Source organism: Dasypus novemcinctus, chromosome 3 (genome assembly GCF_030445035.2).
Source record: "Dasypus novemcinctus isolate mDasNov1 chromosome 3, mDasNov1.1.hap2, whole genome shotgun sequence".
NCBI classification, from domain to species: Eukaryota; Metazoa; Chordata; class Mammalia; order Cingulata; family Dasypodidae; genus Dasypus; species Dasypus novemcinctus.
In genome coordinates, this window is record NC_080675.1 from 51442548 (window position 1) to 51466460 (window position 23913).

Genomic DNA, 23913 nt, shown 5'->3' on the forward strand with positions numbered 1-23913 from the left:
AAACTCCAACATCAGAAACCCTCGCATCAAAAGCTCCAACTCTGTCCTTTGCCATGCCTTTTATCTGTGAGTCCCCACCCCCAAGGGGTAGAGACTCAACGCCCTAATTATGTGGCCCAATTAAAGCCCTGATCATAACTCAATTATGCCCAGGTACAGATCAGATTATAAACATAATCCAATATTTCTTTTTTGGACTTCATCAATTATATCAAACAGCTACAGCAGGGGTCAGCAAACTACATCCTACGGGTCAAATCTAGTTTGCCACCTGTTTTGTAAATAGAGTTTTATTGGAATTCAGTAACATCAATCATTTATGTATTGTCTATGCCACTTTTATACTACAACGGCAGAGTGAATAGTTGTGACAGAGACTTGTATAGACCTCAAAGTCTGAAATACTTACTATCTCACCTTTTACAGAAAAGTTTGCCTGATCTAGAGGAGCAATGAGAAATGTAACTCAAATAACAAAATAATTCAGCAAGGAAACAGGATTTGAAGTTAACATGCAAAAATCAAAAGCATTCATATGCACAAATATTACCAGTTAGATAAATGTTGAGCAAAAACATTTATAATAAAAACCAAAAAAGATAACCTATATAGTAAAAATAAACTTAACAAGGAATGTTAAAATCCAGAAATAGATCCAACTACATGTAAACATCTAGTACACGATAAAGGCAGTATCTCAAATCACTGGAACAAAAATAGTCTATTTAATAAACCCTGTTGGGATTACTAGTCATTTGGAAAAAGATGAAATTAGACCCATTCTTCATACTTTATATAAGAATAAATTTCAAATGTATCATAGATCTAAATGTAAAAAATAAAACTATGAAAATCTAAAAGAACATGGGTGAATCCCTCTTTAACTTTTGCGCAGGTAGAGAGTTTCTAAGTACACTTCAAGATTAGAGGTGATTTAAAAAATTGATAAATCTGACTACACAAAAACATCAAACTTTTGCATGTGATGAAACACCCTAAGTGAAATCAAAAGGCAAATGACAAAATGGGGAAAATCTTTGCAACATGGGATATATTACAAATAAAGACCCAATATCCAATTCATAAAGAACTCTTAAAAAATTGAGATGAAGATAAAAAATCGCTACAGAAAAGTGGGTACTGACATGAAGAGATAATTTTTAAAAGATGTAAAGATGGCCCTTCCCTCAGCATATGAAAAGATATTCATCTCACTCATAATAAATGAAATGCAAATTAAACTATATGAGATATGTATCACCCATCAGACTGGTAAAAATTCAGAAGCTTGGCAAGGCTATGAGGAAAGGGCATACTTATATATTGCAAGTGGGAATGCAAAATGGTACAACCACTATGAGGGGAATTTGACAGTATATAACAAAGCAACATTTACAATTCCTGCTGGAAATATACCTCCAACAATATAAAATATATATGCACAAGTTTATTAACTGCAAAGTTATATGTAATTGGCAAATATTGAAGATTGGCTAGATGAACTATGATTCCCACACACAACAGAATGCTATGCAGCAGTAAAGAATTAAGATGAAGATCCCTAAATTGTTATGGAGTGATTTCCAACAGATGCTAAGTGTAAAAGGCACACTGCAAAAGAGCATGTCTTTTGTACAAAAAAGAAGGGAAAATAAAGAAACATACTTATATCTGCTCATCATTACAAAAGGAAATAAGAAGGATAAACAGGAAAACGGTAGCGTTGAATACCTGCAAGGCTGGGTGGGGTGGAGAGAATGAAGTGGAATGGATCCAGGAGTGACACTTCTCTGGGTGTGTCTGCTGGTATAGGTTTGTCTTTGAAAGTACGTAAATGGTCCACAGATTAAAATAGAAAATTAAATATATAAGAATGAGAAAAGGCAAAACCTAAACCTAATGAACTTACGTGTATTTCAAATGATCACCCCACCCGAGGAGGAGGGAAAAAGAAAAGACAAATCCAAGTGCCTCATGAACATAGTTTTTGACTAGGCAGCCTCAATCAGGAGGGATGGATATGGAGAGGAGAGATGGCAGGGGCGCAGGGGCGAGGGAAGTGAAAATAAGCCGTGAGCTCATCAGCGGCACCGGGAATCTGTGCCTCTTTTTTTGTTATGTCATCTTGTGTCAGCTCTCTGTGTGGGCGGCGCCATTCCTGGGCAGGCTGCACTTTCTTTCGAGCTGGGCGGCTCTCCTTACGGGGTGCACTCCTTGCGCGTGGGGCTCCCCTACGTGGGGGACACCGCTGCGTGGCAGGGCACTCCTTGTGTGCATCAGCACTGCGCATGGGCCAGCTCCACACGGGTCAAGGAGGCCCGGGTTTTGAACCATGGACCTCCCATGTGGTAGGCGGATGCCCTATCCATTAGGCCAAGTTCACTTCCCCCGGAGCTCTTTTAGTGTAGGTTCACTTGTAGTGTTACATGAGGAGCAAATATGAAACTCTTCGATTTAATATAGGATTGAGCAAAATGAGTAAATATGTTAATATTGTTTCTCACTGTGAAAAAAGGGTCATACAAATATGGAATGGAGGAAGGTAAGGAAGAACCCTGTACTGATGTGAATTCATCATTCCTAAAACATGTGCATGTGTATACCTGCCAATGTGCACATATATGTGCATGTGTGTATGCATGTTTGCATGTGTGTGTATCTCTAGACATGTCTACACTTCCTCACTTCTTGGAAAGGTCAAGAAGAAAAGTTAATCGTGGTGTCTGATACTGTTCCCCACTAAAAGGTACCAGAATTCCTTAGAGAAATGGCTGACACCAAGGCTGGGGCAGGGTAAGTACAAATTAAACTTGAAAACTTTTGTTATGACAGAAAGTTAGGAAATGCCTTTTTAAAAATGGAGGTATATCACAATGATCCAGGAGCAAGACTGAAGGGCCCCCCCTGGCCAAATCTGGAACAATTTGAGTGCCAAAATAATTTACTACAGTAATGACCTATAAAACCATTGGAAAAAAATAGGAATTCATGAGTCCATACAGATAGTATATAGAATAATTGTTTAAGGGGGCATGGGAGGGCTGTTGCTTACAGTAGGATGCTGAGGACCAACTAGTACATGTGGAAGGAGTGTTAGAGCTGAATGATCATCATTTTTCACCATCATAATAAGGACTAGTTCAGACAAGAATCATCAACAGATGCTAAACCTACGCAGAAATTTTGATGAGGCATAGATTGCTTGTTAATCACAAGACAGAACAAAACCCCATAATAGTACAGTGAAGAAACTGGGCAATACCTTGACAGAGTGGTCAAAATTTACATCACACATAAGGGACAGATGAACATTATGTGTCTCCAGATATGATACCCAGAGGACATGACATCAGTTATGCAGATTCCAGCCAAGTATGCATTCACCTCAAACAGGACAAAAAGAAACATCAGACAAATGTGAAATGAGGTATAGTAAAAAAAAAAAAAAAAAAAAGGAAGAAAAAAAGACAGGGTGGGTGGGCTTGTATTCCTTGGCTTATGGACTCCTTCCATCTTCAAAGCCAGCCACCACCTCACTTGGACCTCTGCTGCTGTCATCACATTTCCTTCTTTGGCTCTGGCTCTCCTGCTTCCCTCTTCTAAGGACCCTTGGGATTACATGGGACCTTTCAGATGATCCAGGATAAGCTCCCCATCTCAAGATGCTTATCTTGGTTGTGTCCCCTTTGGCATGTGAGATAACATATTTGCAGGTTCCTGGGGTCTTATTCTGCCTACCACAGGACTAGTCTTGAAATTGTCAATGTCATAAAAGATAAAGAAAGGCTAAAGAGTATAAGGGGTTAAGGAGATAGGACAGCTAAATATAATCTCAGACCTTGAACTGGATCCTTTCCTGGAAGGGGAGGCAATGTATAGAGGGCATTATTACAGCAACTGACAAAACTGGAATGTGGATGGTAGAGTTGATCATTGCATCAGTGTGAATTCATGAACTTGATAAATGTACTGAAGTGTGTAAGAGCATATCCCTATTGTAAGGAAATGTACTCCAAAATATTTAGGAATTAAGGGACTTGATGTATGAAACTTACCCTCAAATGGTTCAGGAAAGTTATGTGTACACATACACACATAGAGAGAGTAAGAGACCAAATGGTAAAGCAAATGAGGTAAAATGTTAACAATATGTGAATCTGGGAAAATACTTTTTTTTCCCCAGCTTTCTGTAAGTTTGAAATTATCTCCTCATAAAAATGTTTGAACAATAATCTATCCAACCTGCAGAATCTCTGACAACATCCTGATGGATGCATGGATGGATGGATGGTTCTGCAGGCTAGAGGATTGAATGCCACTAGGATGGGGACACTTGGTTCCTTATCAGGCAACCTGTTCTGTTGCTGCTTAGTTATAAGTGCAAAAGTTCTCTATGGGTTAAAAAAATGAAATCAATTTGCTGGTGACTTTCACCCCTTGGTTGTAGCTCTGCCTTCTGGTGAAATAGAAAATAAGCCTTTCCCCTTCTTCAAATATTTGAGGACAGCTGTCAGAGCTCCTTAATAATTTGTTTTCCAGGCTAAAAGCCCCCTTCCAGTGGATGCTTGTACGGCAGTTTTACATGTCTTCACCAGGCTGATCACCATGTCCGGGATGCATTTTTGCTTGTCAGTGTTGCTCTTGAAATTCAGTGTCTGTCCAAACACATGCTCCAGCTTTGGTCACTCTAGTGAAACAAGCAGTGGGCTCCCATTTAGTTTGAATTGTTCCTTCTCCTTCTGCCAACCACACTCTTCCTAGGTCACCACAATGGTTTTGACAGGGGAAAGCCATGTTAATGGTTTACATCTATTTTATGCCTAAATCAACACAAGTGGATTTGGTGCAGCCTGGATGGGGATCTGTTACCACATTTACCTGGTAAAACAAAAGGAAACCCTGGAATGAGCCTCTTTAGCGCTAAAATGTAATGTGCTCTGAGCAATTGCCCTTCTACCTTTGCCTTTCCCAAACAGTCAGAGTGAGGAGCCCAGTTTCTTGGCTGTGGCTGATAAACAGTGCAATCAATTTGTTTAATTCTAGTTAGTTGGCTGCAATGAATTCCTAGCTCCCAGGGACTGCCTCAGAGGCAGGACTACAGAATCCTGTAATGGGAGGTTTTAGAATGGATCTCCAGCTTCCCAAAAAGGATGCGAAGCCATTCAGGAGATTCATGTTGGATGACTTCTCGCGTTTGATGGAAACAGACACAACCCTGGAACTCACTCTTGCTTAAAAATTGGTTCAAGGGAACAGAACAGGCAAAGGGAAGTTGGGAGTGGTCTTCCGAGGGGTGAACTTAATGACGTAGGTAGTTTCAGGATTGGTCAGGGTCAACTTTGCCACTCTCTAGTGAAGGAAAGTCAATGCCAGTTGTCCTAGAGGCATTGTTTCTCCAGATCCTATGGCAGAGGCTCCTTTCCCCATTGCATAAATCTTTTGACAGGAACCCTGGTGAGATTGCGTTTGCATGACCCCACTGCAAGCTGAGCTGTGCCTCCAGAATGTCAGGTCATTAAACAGCTGCTGCTTTTCAGGGTCAGAGATCTTCATTCGAAGACGTAGGACTGTTTTCTGCAAAAGGTCCTTTAAGAGGATTTCTAATAATGAGACTTTTCTGATGGTGGAAGGAATAAAGGAAGGGGGAAGGTAGGGGGTGTGAGGGAAGACAAGGATCTTCCTGTGAGCCTTCAATTGACAGTCAATTTATAAACACTGTCTTCAACTGGAAATCTTAAAGTCCTATAACTTGAACCACCTGAGAAGTAACCAACTCACTAGTGATCAGCCCTTCCTTTATTTCTGCCCTCTGGCTTCTAAAGAATAAAGAGGTAAGGGAGGGAAAGAAATGCCCCGTTTGTCTAGTCTGCATTATTCAGGAAGGGCCTGAAGGATCTAAATTCTTGGGGGTGGCAGCCTGAATTGAGGTCCAAGGTAGTATTATTAGAAGTCACCCTATTGGAGTTTTTGGAGATGTAAGATGTGAATAAACTGGGGATGTCAAAACAGCATGGAAAGTTACAGAAGGAATTTAGCTGAGAGGGGTGTGTGCAAAGGAGAAGGGGCGACTTGACCAGATTTGTAGGGCGGTTTCTTGGCCATACTTACAGGGACTTTTCTCTCATTAAGCAGCGGACAGAGGCACCTCCTTCCTCTCCCATGACTGTCTTACTGAGCCATTATTCAACATCTCTCTGGGCATTCACCAGAAGAGTCAGAGTGACTCTAAACTTGATTCAACTTAGGAAAGTTTTTCTACATTGGAGGCAAGGATGGAGGGATAAAGACAGGGACAGAGCCGAGGACACTTAAAAGAGATGCTCACATTTTGTATGAGGAGTTACAGATTCCCTTGCCACAGAAATGTCCCCACGTAATCATGACAGGTGTAAAGAAAAACCGGGATTGGTACTGAAGGTCAGTATTATAGAATCTTCTTTCCTTTCTTCTTCCTCCCAGCAAAGGAAACCATAGAGCAGCAGAGAGAACGAATGCTTTATTCAAATAATTAGGGAACTCATACCCAAAGGCACTACTTAGGAACCTCTCTCTTTCCCATGAAAAACAATAGCATATCCAAGGTTTAGTAAAAATAAAATCTCCTTTAATTGAAAACCCTACTGTGCAACCCTGTGCCCATGTTGTTTGTTTGATACCATGGAAACACAGAGTTTATTGCAGCAGACAAAAGAGGTCAGAGAATAGACCAAAGGGCAGGTCGCCTCTTTTCCGCATAAGCCAGATGAAAAATAATTCTGACTGGTATTATGGAAAACAAGAAAGTCTGCATAAAAATGAAACTCCTTTCTCCAGGGTTTCCAAACTTTCTCTAAGATAAAGAATTCATAGATTTGTAAAAGTCATCTCAAAATTAGACTAAATAGGTTTTTAGACTTGAGTAGAGTTCATGTTAATGGGGGGGGGGGGCAGGGAAACAGAGACTTAAAACAATATAGAGATCACACAGGGGAAATGAGCTTGTGATTCAATATAGTCTATAAATGACCCAGATGCCAGAAACTCTAGAATCCTGACTTTTAAATCTCTCCACCCATGGACCAATGCTTCTCATAGATATTGTTTATGGAACTGAATGACAAGGAGCTGTTAAACCTTGGGATCAAGGTTTCCACTTGATAGGAAATAGCCAAGAGCACAACTCTCCCCACAGTGATTTCTCGGAGGAAACTGAAGACACACAAGTGAATATAATTATCTGAAAGTTTCATATATTCCTCCATTTCTATCAAAACACCACAGGTAACCAACCATGTAGGTGGTTATGCACATAACTCCACACTCAAATGTACAAATAGGCAATGCTAAATTCAGTTTGTGGGACGGAATGTAAAATTTGTCTGACATAGAGAAGGGCCTTTCCTATCTGAAGGATATCTGAAGGAAGGATAGCTGCAGAGAATAACATAGCCTTCAGATAGCACACAGTATGTTAAATGAAAAACAAGATGGTCAGCAGTTGCAAGATTTACTCACTTATTTAAAAAAACATAAGTACTTTCCAAAAGACCAGAAAGACTAATGCATGGAGTGCTTGAATGCTCAATCAACAACTGGGACAGTTTATTTCAGCTTGATCCTAAATTGGGTTCAGACTGGACTGGCTGATACCAAAGTGATACCGGGCCAAAGGGTATGGTGTCCCAACTTACCTGGTTCTGTATAGGTGACATGACCCATTTTGACCTATATGATAAACTTTGTTTAAAAAGAAAATGCTTACAGCAGAGTTGCAACACCTATTCTCCAGTTCATTGGACTCACACAGGACAACTAACAAGGAGATGATGACGGACAACATCTATCCCAAGGAACAGAGTGTCTGCAATTGTAAGCAAGACAGCTACATCCATCTGCCCCATGGGATCTAAGTTCCCTCTCAATTAGAAGCAGAGTATGCATGACCAGCTCAAAATCCTCAAGATTGGGGAATGCACAATGAACTAAAGTAGGCTTATTATTATTCTACCAGACTTTTATTCTAGCAATGGAAGAACTCTTATCATTGATATAAAGGCAGTGGTGATCAGAGGTTCTGAGTGATGGGAAAGGGAAGAATAGGTATAATATGGGGTCATTTTCAGGACATTGGAATTGTCCTGCATGACACTGCAGTGACAGGTAGAGGTCATTGTGTATTTTATTATAACCTATAACATTGCTTGGGACAGAGTATAAACTATAATGTAAACTGTAGTCCATAGTTAATAACAATGTTTCATTATGGGTTCATCAATTTTAACAAATGTACCACACTAATGAAGGACATTGTTAATGTGGGAAAGTGTGGAAAGGAGAGGGAGTGGGGCATATGGGAATCCCTTATATTTTTTATATACAATTTATGTAATCTAAAGCTTCCTTAAAAATAAAAAAATTTAAAAAAAGAAAATGCTTCTAAATGAAAATGTTTTGATTCTAGAGATTAAAGATGCTTTTTTATACCCCCAGGTAAACATTTTCATGAGTAGTCCCACCACATATAATGTGAAGCTATAAAACATAAAAACGGGTAGCATATAGTATCCAGTGGACATACTGAATACCGTAACAGAGAACTATAAGCCTCAGGGGGTCAACATGTACAAATTTTAAAAACTGTTTATATTTCTGATTTATGAATAAGTTGCAATACTTAAAGTTTGGTGGTGAAGAGTGTAAAGAAATTTGATGTTATTTTAATGATTCATAGAACACATATATGTACACCCAATGAATGTCTTTATTGCATATTGCTATTTTTAAAAAAATGTACAGTCTCATAACACATACAACATTTTTTTCTTGGTACTATAATAACAGTCTTGCACCTAAAGACTAAGTGGTTCCAACTACTAAGCTAATAAGATACAAGACATAATTAAGTTTACAAATTATAATGCTTTTTCTTTTTGGCATTAATTTAAAAAAACAAACAAAAATTTTCAAAATACACACCCAAGAGAGAAAAGTGACTACTTACACCAGCACCAATCTAAAAAGTAGTTTTTGTTTTTTGTTTCGTTTTGTTTTTTTCCAACAATGGCACATGGAATTACCTGCACACAGTTTTTGGGGGAAAAGAATCCAAAAAATGTAAATGGCAAAGGAGGCCTACCAGGATGGCCATTTCCAAATTAAGATGATTAAAAAGGGCAGGCAGGACATGCTAAGCAAACTTGCTCTTTTCTGTGATCATCTCTCCACCTGTCCATTCCTTACAGTCCAAACCAAAGCCATTTTCAAAATACAACTCCAAAATTGAGCTAGACCAAATTTCTCCTGCTATAAATAGAAAAAATATATATAGAGAGGCACTTTAGTTAAGGAATAGACAAAATCATCTCTATAGCTCACTCCTCATCATCACCCCCAAGCCTTTTTGAGCAAAGTCTCCACCTGCACCTTTAACATGGTGTATTTGCAGATCATGGTGGCTGGGGGTTGGAGAGCTCAGCCTCTGCTTTGTATCTATATTTGCTGGTCATTTACTTTCATATAGTGTGTAGAGAGCCACCAAGTTTGCAATAAGGAAAAAATGTAAAACCACAACTCTTGACAACTCTTAAGAGTACTATTTCACAGCTTTCACATAGCACAGATACCTTGCCATCTGTGCTAAGCGATATAGTTTATACAAATTATTTTTAAATAGCACAATTCCTGTACAGCACACAAATTGGTACTCTATCTGTCCCTTAATATCCTCATTAAAGCACAAGCTTTGGGGGCAGGAACTCTGTCTTGCTTATTATTGTAGCCCTACTATGCCTGGCACATAGTAGGTGTTCAATAAATATTTAATTGATTGAAAAAAATTTTATTGAGTAAATAATGCTAGAAGTGCAACAGGACAAATTACTCTCTCCACAGGAAACCCAACCACAACAGGATTGATGGGGGAAATTGAAAAAAAAAGAACCTTGTCTCCTTCCCCACTACAAATAAATAAAGCAAAGCAAAAAAAAAAGTAACAGTCCTCTTTATATATCATATAATTTAAGGGTTTTAAGAGTTGGTAGGTTAATGGTAAGCATCTATATTCAATTCTCCCTGAGAGCTTTATTTTTTGGACTGAAATTTTACAGGTAGCTTTACTGACACACAATTTAATATGACAACATATAAACAGCAAACCACTTCATACTTAGAGATAAACAGATCTTGGCATTTCTGTTGATGTTGTTGACATTGTGTGCATTCATTAAGGGTTCTTCAGTCCAGACCTATATTTACAGAAGATGTGGGTTGTCCTACAGAACAGAAAATACAAAAACAAACAAACAAAAGCACCCCATTTAAAGAAATCCTTTTATAATCTTTACCCCTTCAGAGCATTCCTCCTTTTAAGTCTTGGGTGGGCAATTTTATTTTTTAAAAGTTTGTTTATCTTTATTGTTAGAAAAACAAGCACATCCTAGCAATCTCATTCTTTAACAAGAGCATGGATTGCATTTAGATAGTATTCTTTCTAAAGCAATTTAAAGAAATCATCAAGAGCACTTGGCAGAAAACTCAATGAAATTAGGAAAGAAAAACTGATGTTCAAGTTCTAAATATATATTAAAAAAATCTGATATGACATTCTACATAATTCAGATTGTGTGTGCAAGATATTCTTAATAAACATTTACAGACTTCCCCACACCAATGTCAAAAATTCTATGCTGGTTCTATTACTGATGCAATGCATCAGCATCACTTTGTCAACTATTGAAAACCATTTTAAATTTATATTTTTCTGACACCAGTTCCACCAATGAAAATAATTCTAAGTATATGAAGCTTGGAAACCATAAAATATTTCTCAAGCCATTTATTTTGTTTTTATTCTTCTTTACTCCATTTTCCTTACTCTAGGGAATGTCTCTGTCATCTCTTTCAGGAGATAGTATTGTGCTTCAGTTATGGTGTTCAGGAAAAGAAAATGAGCCACACTCACTATGAATGCATACAAAAGGTTTCTGAGCACATGTTAGTTAACATAGATTTTTTTTTTAAAACCATACATATAGGTCTCCAGACAACACTCCAACGTCTATATACATTATATACATACACACACACACACACACACACTCACTCACAGATGGAAAAAGAAATTGCCACTGTTTGGATTGCAAGGCAGTGTAATGAAACATTCTAGTCACTTCAAAGGGCTGCTAATGAGATTTCTAAAAAAGTGTTCAAGGACATTTAGAAATTAAGTTTTGTGACTGGTCTCTCCCGGCTGCTGTCTGTTATCTGGTTGGTTATGCGTTTGCGATTCCTTTTCAGTTTAGAAAGGTCTTTGTCAAAGACTTCGCCTGAACGTAAAGCTGAAACCAGGTCATCAAATTCTCCGCTTTCTTCACTATTCTCTTTTGCTTTTCTCATTTTGCGTTCCCTTTCACGTTGTTCTTTGAGCTGGAAATAGAAAGATACCTCTTAAAACTGAACTTAGAGAAGTGTCAAAATGTTTTCTTTCAGTGGAAATAAATTCTGTGAAAGACAGCAATGTTATAGTCACACCAAGCTGTGGTCATCTATAATAGCTGCTAACCTCTTGAATGCTACACAGGGATAACTTGGACATGTAGTCTCATTATAGAAGTAATGAATGATGAAAAAAAATTATCAATGATTACTACTTTGTGATTAGAACCCTTCCCATCTAGATTCTAGATAAACCTCATGATATTCTGGCTTTAAAAAAAAAAGCAAATTAAGGCAATTCTTTTTTCTGTAATGGAATAAGAAAAAGATATCATAATTTAATAGTCTCCAAATTTTGATTCTCTTTTATGGTACAGAAAGACTAAGGCAAATGGTCATCTGGCCACTTTTTTTTCTTTTAACATTAAAGGCTCAACCTGTTATCTACGGTGGATGCCTGGACACTGCTATACAAGACTTACTTTTATTAAAAGCCAAATAATTTTATAAAAAATTAAGATAAGTCAGATAAGCAAATGGATAACACAAAGCATCCTTAATTCTACCAGGAGATAACCACAGTGAACCTTTTGGGGTATGTTCCATCGATAATCATTCTCTATATTAACACTTCTTTTATCAAAAATAAAAATTGCTTCATGTAAATACCATTGTTTAAACTTTCCTTCATCATTACGTATTCTCAGAAGACACGACTTAATGACTGCATAAATATTCCACTATGAGTCTATTACATCACTTATAATTAATGCCCTATTGGGAAACATTTAGGTTGCTTCCACTTTGGGGCTATTTAAAGAATGCTGCTTGGAACATTTTTCTGTTTTAATCTTTGTGCAAATTATGATTATTTCTGTAGAACAGTCTCTAAGAAATGGAATTCCAGTTCAAAGGATAGGTATGTATTTTTTAAGGCTTTGGGTTTATACTGCCACATTGTCCAAGAGCAACTTTATACCAAGTCAAATCCCCAGCAGCTCTCTAGGGAAGTGCCTTGCCACCCTCACCCTTGCCTGCACACCAGTGTTACTCTCTAAATAACCAAGGGGCTGCAGCAACACAGCTCCCAAACCTGAGCTTCCATGCGAGCTCGGCGCTCCTCCTCTTCCTTTTTCTTTCTCATGTTTTCATTCTCTTGTTTGGCTTCTGACACAGCTTGAAGAAATTGATCAAAAATGCCAAAGAACTCATCTGGCTGTATTTTGCCAGCCTCTTCCCCAAAGTGCTTCACTGCTTTAGTAAACTGAAATAAGAAGGTTGTAAGAAACTCAGAGTTCTGAGGAAATTACATGACCAAATATAAATTTCTCTAGAAGGACTACAGTTCAAACTGAGTCAAATATAATTTGATGGATTTTCATGAGTCTCCAGCTGCTGAACAGGTCTCAATCACTTCTAAGGCATTTATTCCTGCCCCCCCCATTTCAGCTTCACATCCATGAGTCCCTCCTATGAGTTCTTATTAACTAAACAGTAGTAAAAACAAGGAAGCAAAATATTATAGGGTAAAGTACCCAAGACATAAAACTAATAGCAAACTCAGCAGGGGTAGGAAAACTTGTACTTTTAACTTTCCTTTGAAGTAATTTAATATCATTTATTGGTGCCATATGGTCAATATTGAAAGCAAATGTGATCCAGTGCTTTTTTAGCTGCTTTTCATAACCATAAATGATGCTGGTATTGTTACAATATTTCTAGGGCCTCAATCAGAAAATAAGAACTGATTATGGAACCAATAACATAATATATGTAATATAAACTTATGACGAAAAATATAATTTTATTCTCAACTCCTTTTTTAGAATGTTTTCCAATGTAAATCCTTTTGAAACATCTGAAATGCAAAATATTAAGCATGAATTTTTAAAAATTATATAAAAGTATATGTATATGGTAATAAAATAAAATCCATATCCAGTCTTCTTTTTAGTTGAAGCTGTTTCTGTTTTAGTTCTTCTAGTGATTATCTTCATAACTTGAGATAATATGCTTATACTTTTACTTCTTAATTAATCTACTGCAGACAATATATGCTAAGATAAGGAAGTGGCTCACTCTTTTTCCTCCTCCCAATGTTACATAATTGATTTGAAGTGTTGAAAACAAACAGTCAACTTATTATAAGTACCCAAATGTTGCTAAATGACAGGCAAATCATTTGTTAGAGTTATACATCCTTTCGTAAGGATCCAATTCTGTTACTCCTAGGCTACAAGGACAGAGTTCCTAGCTTGAAAGTCAAATGAATTCTTTCCTACACCCAATCAACTGCTTAAAATTTTCTACATTTTAAAATTTCTTCATATTTAGATCATGATGCACTTGTGCAGCCACCAACTCCCACTCCAGGAATTCCTAATTGCTTTGATTATTTTTTGCATTATTTGTCTTTATTATAATTAAGGTTTTCAATATTTTAGACATATCTAACTTTAAGGAAATGCTTTCAGTGTTCATTCTTAAACAAAATGAGTTTATTTATGTATGTATGACATTATATAATTATGATTTCATATCTTTACATTTATAATAAAATGTTCTTTTTACCATTTTTCTCTCCTGATGAGTTGCTCTCAATATTTTACTTATTTGGAAATATTCTATTAGAAAACAGAGCTCTTTAGGGAAAAAACATAGCATTCTTCACATGCCACATGGAGTGAGTTAACTTGCTCCACTGATTTTATAAGCTAATTTCTAAAAGTTTTGGTATGAATAGCAATAGACACTCTACAGCTGAGCTTCTAAAACATTCAAGTTTATGCACTTCAAGCCATCCTGAATGATCTTTTAATCTAGGAATTTTGTGATGATGAAGTCATGTATATTTTTGTCTCAGAAATCTCAAAAAACCTAGGCCTAAAGTTCCCACACTCAAAAAAAAAAAAAAAAGATAAAGTCTTATGTGAATAAAAAATTATAATTATCCAGAAGATTTTTTAAAAAGTGTTTGAGTCCTTGAATGAATTAGGTACCATATTGCCCAAAGGTACCATATTGTTCCTTCTTTACAAAGGACATACTCCAGAGCGATGAGGCATATGGGCACAGACAGGGCTTACGAAAGTAGAGGTTTGAACCATGGTGGTTGACATTGGTTGATTGGTAGACTGATTTCAATCATGGAATATTAGAGGCTGCCTCTCTAGCAGCACTCATGTACAATAATGCTACATTCAAATTAGTTTTTAGAACATATATTGTCTTCTCACTTATTTATTAACACCTAGGAGGTGATTCATGTTGCAATTAGCTGTTACATCATAACAGTCCATTTCTGAACTTCAACCAGTATGTGTGCACAAGTACATGAACACTCACTGTATCTATAACTGCTCATGTGACCACAGAAAAATGTTATCCATTACTCAGATCTCACAGGAAAGACTCAAGTTGAAGCAAAAGTGTGCTTTGGCAACTGAGAAGTAGGCGGTATGGAAGAAGCCAGCAGGGTGGGGTAAGGACCCTCTCAAACAATGAGAGTAGGAATGAGAGAATGTGAGCATGTATGTGTACGTGAGTGTGTATTTTGGAAGAGGAAATAATCCAGGAAGACAGTGGGTAAAGAGAGAGAAGGAGAGACAAAGAAAGAGAGGGAGAGAGAGGAATTTAAAGGTCTTATTAGCCAAGGAAAATTTACCCCTAGAGGAAAACAAAATTTGGAAATAGCAAAAATCCTAAAAAGAAATCTCATTTAAAAAATATGACTCTTACAATGAAGCTGAATTAAAGTGTATCTCATTTAATCAGTTCTGCTGGAGACTGAAGGAGGTAATGTTCTGTCTTCAAAGGGTCTATCTCAGGCTAGCATATGACTTAAAGGAAATGAGGCACATGGCCTGTTAGACCTGATCTCACTTTTCATCCCACCCCTGGTTTTCATAATCTATTCTTTTCTGGTTCCCAGAGATAAGTACTTCACTCTAATAACAACCAAGGGGAAACTGGCAAAGAATTCATTGGTTTTATACCACTCAGATCCTCTGAGTCTTGCTAATCTAAAGGCAACACAGGCCAGTGAGACAAGAAAGGTATATTCAGTTGATCACAGCACTGGAAATGAAAAATACCTTTATTACACAAACAATAAATCCTACTTTACTTCCTGAACCATGATATTTGGATCTTATTAATATTGTTTCCCACATAGTATAATGCCTGAAAGTACCATATTAAAGCCCATTCCTGTCAAATAACACTCAGTGTGCAAGAGGGAAACTTACCAGGTCTTTAGCTTCTGCTAGAAGATCTTCAACATCAGAGAAGCTAAAGCTGGCCACTGTGATGAACTGGCTGACAACGGATACAAACTTATCTCCAGGCTGTGGGGGCTGAGATTTTTGATATTCCAGCTCCTTAAACACCAAAAATGGGATAATGTCAATACAGGCACACCTTGTCTCATATTCCATATGTGACAAATCTAATATATCAGAATGGCAAAGACACCAAAACTTGCTCTATCACATTTTGTGATATTGTAGACCCCCTGCCTTCTCTCCCACCACCCAGACCCATGTTCTTGTGCACACACATTTGCAAACCACAGTTTAACCAACCATCTAAACATTTTATCAGTGTGATTTCTCACAGCAGCTTTGAAAGTAAACAGACTAGTATTTAGATGAAATTAATAGATGTGTCGAGAAGGTAAACAAATAACAGGACACAAATTGCACTCAAAGCCTTTGTTGGTGAAAGCAAGAGACATTCTGTGCTCAGAATTTGGTACCTTGATTTTTCCTTCTTTTCCTCTTGATCAAGTCTATTTGCTTCCTAAAACATATTAACATTTAGCCTCATGACTGTCTACCAGTTTTCTTCTTGTGCATTTCATTTAGTTTATAGGGGTAGGAAAGTAGGTTATGTGTCTCTTGTTAATTACCCATTTTCTCCATTACCACTATTGATGACCATGTGAGTGACTCTAATCTAATTTTAATAATTAATTTCAACCATTTCCAGATATACTTTCAATATTATTTAATCCCCACAATAACTCTATGAGACAGGTATCATTTTATATACACATAATCTGAGGTTTAGAGGGATTAAATTCTTTGCCCAAATTCAAGTAGCTAGTATACAATGAGTCAAAATTTGAACTCAGGTTTGAGGATCCCAGAGTCTCAGTAATAACTATTTTGTGTACCAACTGGCTAGAACTGGATCCTCTTGTTATCTTTTGCACCTTGCTTCAGTTTCTTTGACTGTAAAAAAGAAGGGCAATATCCACTCACCCTCAGAGTCAAATGAAATCACAATAGCTTTTAAATTATGGAGCTTGCTCTGATTATTAGAGCAAACTTAATTTGTAAGAATACTGTGGCCTTGAAAGTATATGTGTATAGGGGGTACAGATATGTGAAATCAATTTAAAACTTCTGGATAATTTCATAATTCCATCTTTGATACCTTCAAACCATATAATCCATTTGTGCAAAGCTCAATTAGGATACATGAATATTTGGGCATGGAGATGTCTGCCTCCCAATATTTCCTTACAAGGTTAACTTTTGACATTTAAGCTGCTGGAGGGGGCACCTGCAGCCCCTTTCTTATGTAATGTGTAGCAATGTACCTGAGACAGGGGCTGGAGAGATCTGTGGCAAAACAGCCTTTATTAAACCAGAAACACAAACCTTTCTTGGGTCCCCTCCTGGGCCTTGCACTGCACTAGCTGCTGGAAGGCAAAGGCCAGAGTGGCAACTATCAAGCTTTGGGGTTGCCTTATTATCTTGTTAGTCTCAAAAAAGCATTACACCAGGAAGCAAAAACAGCAGAGTGAAGGTCACAAAACAAGTCTTGTCCAAAGCATCTTTCTCCAGGCTGGCCGCTGAAAGCTGTGGAGAATGGCATTCTGTGCTTATCTCACAGCCTCAGGGCCCACTGGGACTGGAAGAAAGAGTATTAGTTCAGTTTATCTCCTTTTGCTTCTTAAATAGCAAAAAAAAAGCTTGGAGGGGGGAGGGTCACATGCTCTATAATGCAATAAAAAAACCAGTAGAGTGACTTTAATTTCTATTAGAGATTTTAAATAAATTAAAATAAGCTGCTTTCTATGGCACATTTTTGTGAAAAAAAGAGAGAGGGAGGTGGGAATCATTGTATCACTGAAAAATGATTTCAAAGATACTTAAGAGAGGGGCAGAGTACCTGCCTGCAAATCAGCCTCTTTCACCAAGTGCCAGACCAGAGGTATGCATGCTCTCCTGACCAAGGTTTCCAATGATCCCTCTCTGCCTGGAAGGTCTCACCCCTGACCCCCCTCCTCACTGTCAGCAGAGTTTGTGCAGCACTGCATGGCACAATGCTAATGCACAGTCATGTTCAATTTCACCGATCCCCCTATGCCTCTGCCATTCTCACTAGATTTCCTTCTGCTGAGGCCTGGGCCCAGGTTGTCTCTTGTACCTGGGACAACTCCCCTCCTCTGTACCTAAGCTCAGCCCATCCTTCTTCTAAGCCACAGCTCAAAGTTCATCTCCTCCAGGAAGGATGCTTCCTTCAACACATGCCAGCCATTCCACAATTGTCCCCACTGCACTTAATCACCCTGCCTCCTCAAGCCATCTTTGCAATTGCTGTGCTTATCTGGACGTGGAAATGCTGAGGGAACATTCCCTAGACTGGCTGCTCTTAAATTTTAGGATACCTGGGGCAAGGAGTCTGACTCATCATGACCCCACACCACGACTCCAAGTGTCTGCTCAATGAATACTCCCTGAAGGACAGAATGTGAAAGACCAGAGAGAAATTTTACTGCTCTGCTGAAAGTGAACATCATATATTAATAGAATGTGAAAACTGAGAGCATCCTTGAAGAGCATCTAGCCCAATTCCTTGTTTTAATGAGTCCTGCCTCACAGGTAATAAATGGATGGAACTCTAGGTCTAGTTTCCCAGCTCACAGTCCTTGGACCCATCCACAAGTTGCCAGCAAAATACAGCCTGTCTTTACTTCCTTGTTCTTTTTTTTCTTCCAATAAATGTTTAGCCTGGGCATACCATAATCCAAGGCAAAGAGTCACTATCTGCTGAAAATCACCAGCACTAGAGCTAGTGAAAAGAGTAGGAATTAAAAGGAGAAATAAATACTCACTGTCTCTACTGCTTTCAAGCCACTTCTCAAGGTACTTATTTCTTTGTCCAACTCCGTCATGCTGTTGTAGATAGCAACATTTTAATAATCAGTGTGTGACTTAAATGTATTAAATATATGATGGGTTTAAATATTTCATGTTTGCAAATCCATACCAGTCTATTTTAAAAATTTCCTTCAATGTTCAGATCTCATGGAAAACTAATGTTTTAAACTTAGAGAAAAATCTTTCATCTGTTCATGAATATTTTGTTTCAAGCTCACAAAAATCTTGCTTAAGTATTATATGTAAAAATACATATGTAGAAATAAACATCTTGCCATACTTGGGTTCCCTTTGAACAAGTAAGAGAAACTGGCTAATCCACAAAACTTCATATTTAGAATGTTGCTTTTTTCACTAAAACTTTGGTAATATGAATAGTTCAAGGTAATGGCTTAAATTTCAATGATTTTTTTTCAAGTTATACAAGTTCCCTCTCATGGGCTTCTCTCAAAATGCTTTCTATTTGAAAGCTTTTAAACATTAGAGATTGTAACTCAATCTTTGCAAATAACTCACATGTAAGCAAATTCAAAATACTCCATGTACATTAATTTTTTTTAACTTCATGCCTTACATAGTATATTTCTACCAAATTCTCCACAGGGAAAAAAGTTAGGATGCTCATTAGGCTTTTCAAATTCACTGCTAAAAGATGTAATTTAAATATGTTTGGGAGAAAAAGTACCAAATGTGGGAAAGAAGAACAGCAAGGAAAACTGCTTGCTCCTGGAGTTTCTGACACCTAGTGTGAAGTTTGTGGTAAAAGTCTGGCAGGTTTCCATTTTATTTTTAGTTTCTTGATTTGCATAAAGACTGAATTCATTAGGGTTGCCTTGGTTTCTGGGAGAGTGTGTATATTTGCACAGTAGCAACACTCTGGCATTTAGTTTTTCTATTGCTTAGAGACATACCAGTGAAACCACATTCCTTTCCTATACTCTTAATAACTCAGAAAATTAGGTTTTGTCAAAGTCAAAAAATCAAATACAGCAATATACCAAAGGAGCTAGAACAAAAATATATTCAAAACCTTATTACTTTCAACAATAAGAACTTACTTTACTTTTGCTGCTTGAGGAATATCCTGCAATTCTTCATTTAGACTGAGAACCTTAGGGTATTTCCTTTCCACAATAGTTATGAGATAGTGCAAAAGGGTAATGTTCCTATGATTGAAGAAGAGTATTAAACACAGTTAATATTTACATAAGATTTATATACTCAGGTGCTCAAATCCACAATGCATGTTCCTGTATTAATTTCAAAATTTGGGAGTTCCTATAAAGTCCAGATTCTTAAGAGGAGGGGAGAGGGGGATAGCCTACAGGTTTTTTATATACATATAAAAAGAAAACATACACTTCTAAAAAGGAAGGGCAGAGGGTAAGAATTATATCTTTGGCCTATAAGGAGTGTCCTTCAAAAACTGGATAAGTGATGGGTGTTGGAGGTGAATCTGAATCACAGCAAATGGGGACAAGCTGGCCTCTACCTTCAAGATGGACCCAGCCAAAGAAAGGGTATGCTTTGTGAGTGTGTAAGCACGATTGGGTAGGGTGGGTAGGAGTAAGGGATGTTTATTCCACTGAAAAGGACAGCTGTTTTCAAGTCTAAAAGCACATGGCAACATCTCACTGATGACAATTACTGATAATTTCTTATTTAAGCTTTCTTTCAACTTTAAAACTCTATGATAATTTCCCCCCCACTAAAGCCTCTACCTTGATAATCTGTTTTGCTGTTGCACCCAAGGTGGAGAGAAAGTAAGAATGCCCTCCTATTTCAGGGCTGAACCTGAAGTGGGCACTGGTTGGGCAATCAAGTATGTAATATCCTTATAGCCATGTATCCATTTCCTAATTTTAGCAATGCTTCAGCTCCTAACCACATAATCCTTAATAGCTGCAGTTAGTTGGGTCAGGTCCCTCTGTGGTAGTGACAGGACTAAACCCTGAATGACCTATATTGAAAAGGCAGTTGTCTGAGAATATTATCTGTTGGTCTGGTCCTGTTGTCCTACACTCTGCTGCATATTAGGCTCACCTGGATTCCAGATGCCTGGGCCCAACCCAGAGATTTAAGTGGAATGAGGCAGGGCCATTAAAAAGAGTTTTTAAAAATTCCCTGGTGATTCTAATACACAGCCAGTAGAGAGAACTACTAGTCTACGTGAAGTAACTAAAAGGAAGATATAACTGCATTTATTTACAAACATGTCCATAATTTAGAGATTTTGTCATTTCAGAATGCTCCATCCATCTCCAAATAAAGTGAAATCAGAGTTGCCAAATGGTTTTCTTTTCCATTACAGTGAACAGTATTTCTAGTTACCCTCACAGTTTCAAAGAGATAATGTAATCAAATTCCTCTGAGCCTACCAAAAAACCAAACTCTTTTTTATTTCCATTTTTTTCCCCTTGCCCTCCACAATTAGAAAACTTTCCAGTCAAGGAAAACCCTCCCATGTGGCCAAAAAAAAAAATCCACAATGGTCAATAATATTTCTCTTCTTTCTTTTAGAAAAATACTATTTCAATTAATTTACTTAGTAAATACTTACTCAGTAAGTATTTTCCTTAGTGTAGAAAACTAGGTCAGATCTTTCATATTTGCTATACAAATAATATCTCATGTGAGAAAATCAACTTTTTTTATAATTTTTTTTTTTAATTTCTCTCCCCTTCACCCCCCAGTTGTCTGTTCTCTGTGTCTATTTGCTGCGTGTTCTTCTTTGTCTGCTTCTGTTGTTGTCAGCAGCACAGGAATCCGTGTTTCTTTTTTTTGTTGTTGCGTCATCTTGTTGTGTCAGCTCTCCATGTGTGCAGCACCATTCCTGGGCAAGCTACACTTTCTTTCGCGCTGGGTGGCTCTCCTTATGGGGTGCATTCCTTGTGCATGGGGCTCCCCTACGCGGGGGACACCCCTGTGTGGCAGGGCACAACTTGCGCGCATCAGCACTGCGCATGGGCCAGCTCCACACGGGTCAAGGAGGCCTGGGGTTTGAACCGCGGACCTCCCATGTGGTAGATGGACGCCCTAACCACTGGGCCAACTCCGTTTCCCAGAAAATCAACTCTTGAGAAATGAATAACAACAGGTAAACAGTTACACATTGATTATTCTTTGGTCATTACCAGTAACTTAGGCTTCAATACAGTGTGAAAGTATCCTTCATGCTGACTGTCCCATGCAGTTTGATTAGATTCATAGTCACTGGTATTACCTTTAGGGATCAAATATGCACAGGCACAAAGAAAATTTATTCTTTTTGAGCAGGCATTACACTAGGTAAGTTCTACAGTAACCTCAACAAGGAGTAAGAGGGGGTGTGGATGGGGGGTGGGATGGTTGGTGATTTGTTCTCTCATGTGACAGCAATGTTACCTGACTGGGAGTGAGAGGTCCCTTCCTCCCACATCAGTATGGCCAGTTGAAGAGAACACCCTTGCTTAGAGAGGTGTCTATACTTTACATGCAATAAGATGCCCTGTTTCTCTACGATACTCCAAATAAGATCCATCTGATGGGAAAGTAAAGCTGTGGACGGGCCAGTGGAACTGGTATCAAATACCTGTATGGCCACATGCTTGCTGTGGCTATAGGCAAACTAAATGAGCTGCTTAAAATGCCTCAGTTTCTTTATCTAACAATAGGTGATAATGGTGCATGTACTGTATTATTTCACAAGGCTATTGTGACAACCGAAAGTGAAAGTGCTCTGAAAAGGATCAAGTGCTTACATTAAAATTAAAATAGTATTGCCATACCGTAACACCTGCCCCTCAGTCTCTCTTTAGAAGATAGGAAATAATGTGTAGCCTTAAAATTTAACACATAACATTACATCTAGGATGGATTAAGAGTTGTCATAGCACTATGCTTCACTAACTCTATAGAAAATACAGGATAATAAGCCTTAGTGATTAGGAATAACTAAGGTGAATAGCCTGTATTTCTAAAGAGAATTCTAGTAAGAGAAGCTCACAGTCAAACAACTGCACAAGCTCCTTTGAAGCCAGTGAGAACCTTAGAGAAACAAAGCTCTCAGGAAGCCTCATGACCTTACCTATTAATGACAGCAAAAGCATTTTCACAGCTCAGTGTCTCTAACAAGAGTCTGTTCACTTAAAATGCAATGTTGTGCACTTTCTAGGAAGCATTTTAAAGAGTCTTGTGATGAGCAGCTAAATACCAACAGCCCAAATGCATTTAAACATGGTAATTTCTTCATATAGGCTGCTAACTTCAATGTACAAAGGAAAACATATCACAGAAAACCAACGCACATCACGTTTGTTTTTTCTTTTCATTTTCCCTGGAACAGTTCATGGTTTTACTTTAAGGTACTCCTTTTAATGGCTCAGAACCAAACCCCCCACCCCCTTCCCCATGAACACTCTCTCCAAACCCTAATTATAAATATACTGTAATACTGTAGGGTGGTGATACAAAGTTGTCTCTATATTTAAAACAAAAACATTCTTAAGACTGAAGAAGAGCAGATGCCTTACAAGCTAGAAATGAAGCTTAGCGTTTCCTACATTTATTAACAAATGGCATAATTTGTAATAATTTAATAGATATTTGAATATCCAATTATATAGCTCTAAGCCAGAGAAGATATATAAAAAATAGTAAGATACGTTCAGTGTCCTGAGAAGCCATATTTAAATGCTTACGGCCTTTGACCATTTTCTCAGTCATAGCCACAAATGGGATTCTTTAGGTTTAGAAACTAGGTCTATGGGTTCCCTTACCCATGGTAGCTGTTCAATAAACAATTTTTAATTGAATACATCATGAGGAAACTAAGAATGCAACCTAGAAGGATAAACTCATCCAAACTCCAAGGGCATTTCTTCTTTCCTGGACAAACTTTGAGGAGGGAGGGGTATGGATGGGGGCAGATGGGTGGGAATGGATGGACATGGATTGCTCTCTTTCTCTTAGTTTACTGATACTGCACTTGTAAATTCCTTGTGGGTTTGCTGTTCTTGCACTGGTTTCATGCAATGACTGAGGGATCTATTTCCTCTACTTTTAGAAAGCGAGTGCAATTATGTACTAATGCCAATGAGAGGTGCTATCCTGGATAGTATGTAGCAGTCTTGGGCTGCTGCAATGATGTCCTTAGAGAACATCAAAATGTGTCTCCCCTAAAGCTTCTATTCAATGGCTCTCTCAAAGTCATAGTTTAGGGCTAGGGAACAAACTGAGGCTAGGCTCCCAGCATTTTTGCCACAGCAGAGCTCACCTTAAGGCCCTTTAATCACAAGCCACAGTTCTAGCTCAAGAACAAACATAGACCCATCAATATTAATAGGCAGCT

General features: G+C 38.0%; 1 protein-coding gene across 6 annotated transcripts in view; it reads right to left on the reverse strand.

Moving 5' to 3' along the window:
- Positions 1 to 8722: 8722 nt before the first annotated feature.
- The window catches only part of DAAM1 (dishevelled associated activator of morphogenesis 1), a 176740-nt gene continuing 161549 nt past the window's right edge, over positions 8723 to 23913 (reverse strand). For all 6 annotated transcript variants that reach the window (XM_004452468.3, XM_058293354.1, XM_058293353.2 and 3 more), the window contains 5 exons: positions 19643 to 19750; positions 18539 to 18599; positions 15660 to 15791; positions 12506 to 12676; positions 8723 to 11403 (listed from right to left, as the gene is read on the reverse strand). In XM_004452468.3, the coding sequence (XP_004452525.1) occupies positions 11194 to 11403; positions 12506 to 12676; positions 15660 to 15791; positions 18539 to 18599; positions 19643 to 19750 (682 nt within the window). In that variant the 3' untranslated portion in view covers positions 8723 to 11193. The remainder of the gene's footprint in view (positions 11404 to 12505; positions 12677 to 15659; positions 15792 to 18538; positions 18600 to 19642; positions 19751 to 23913) is intronic.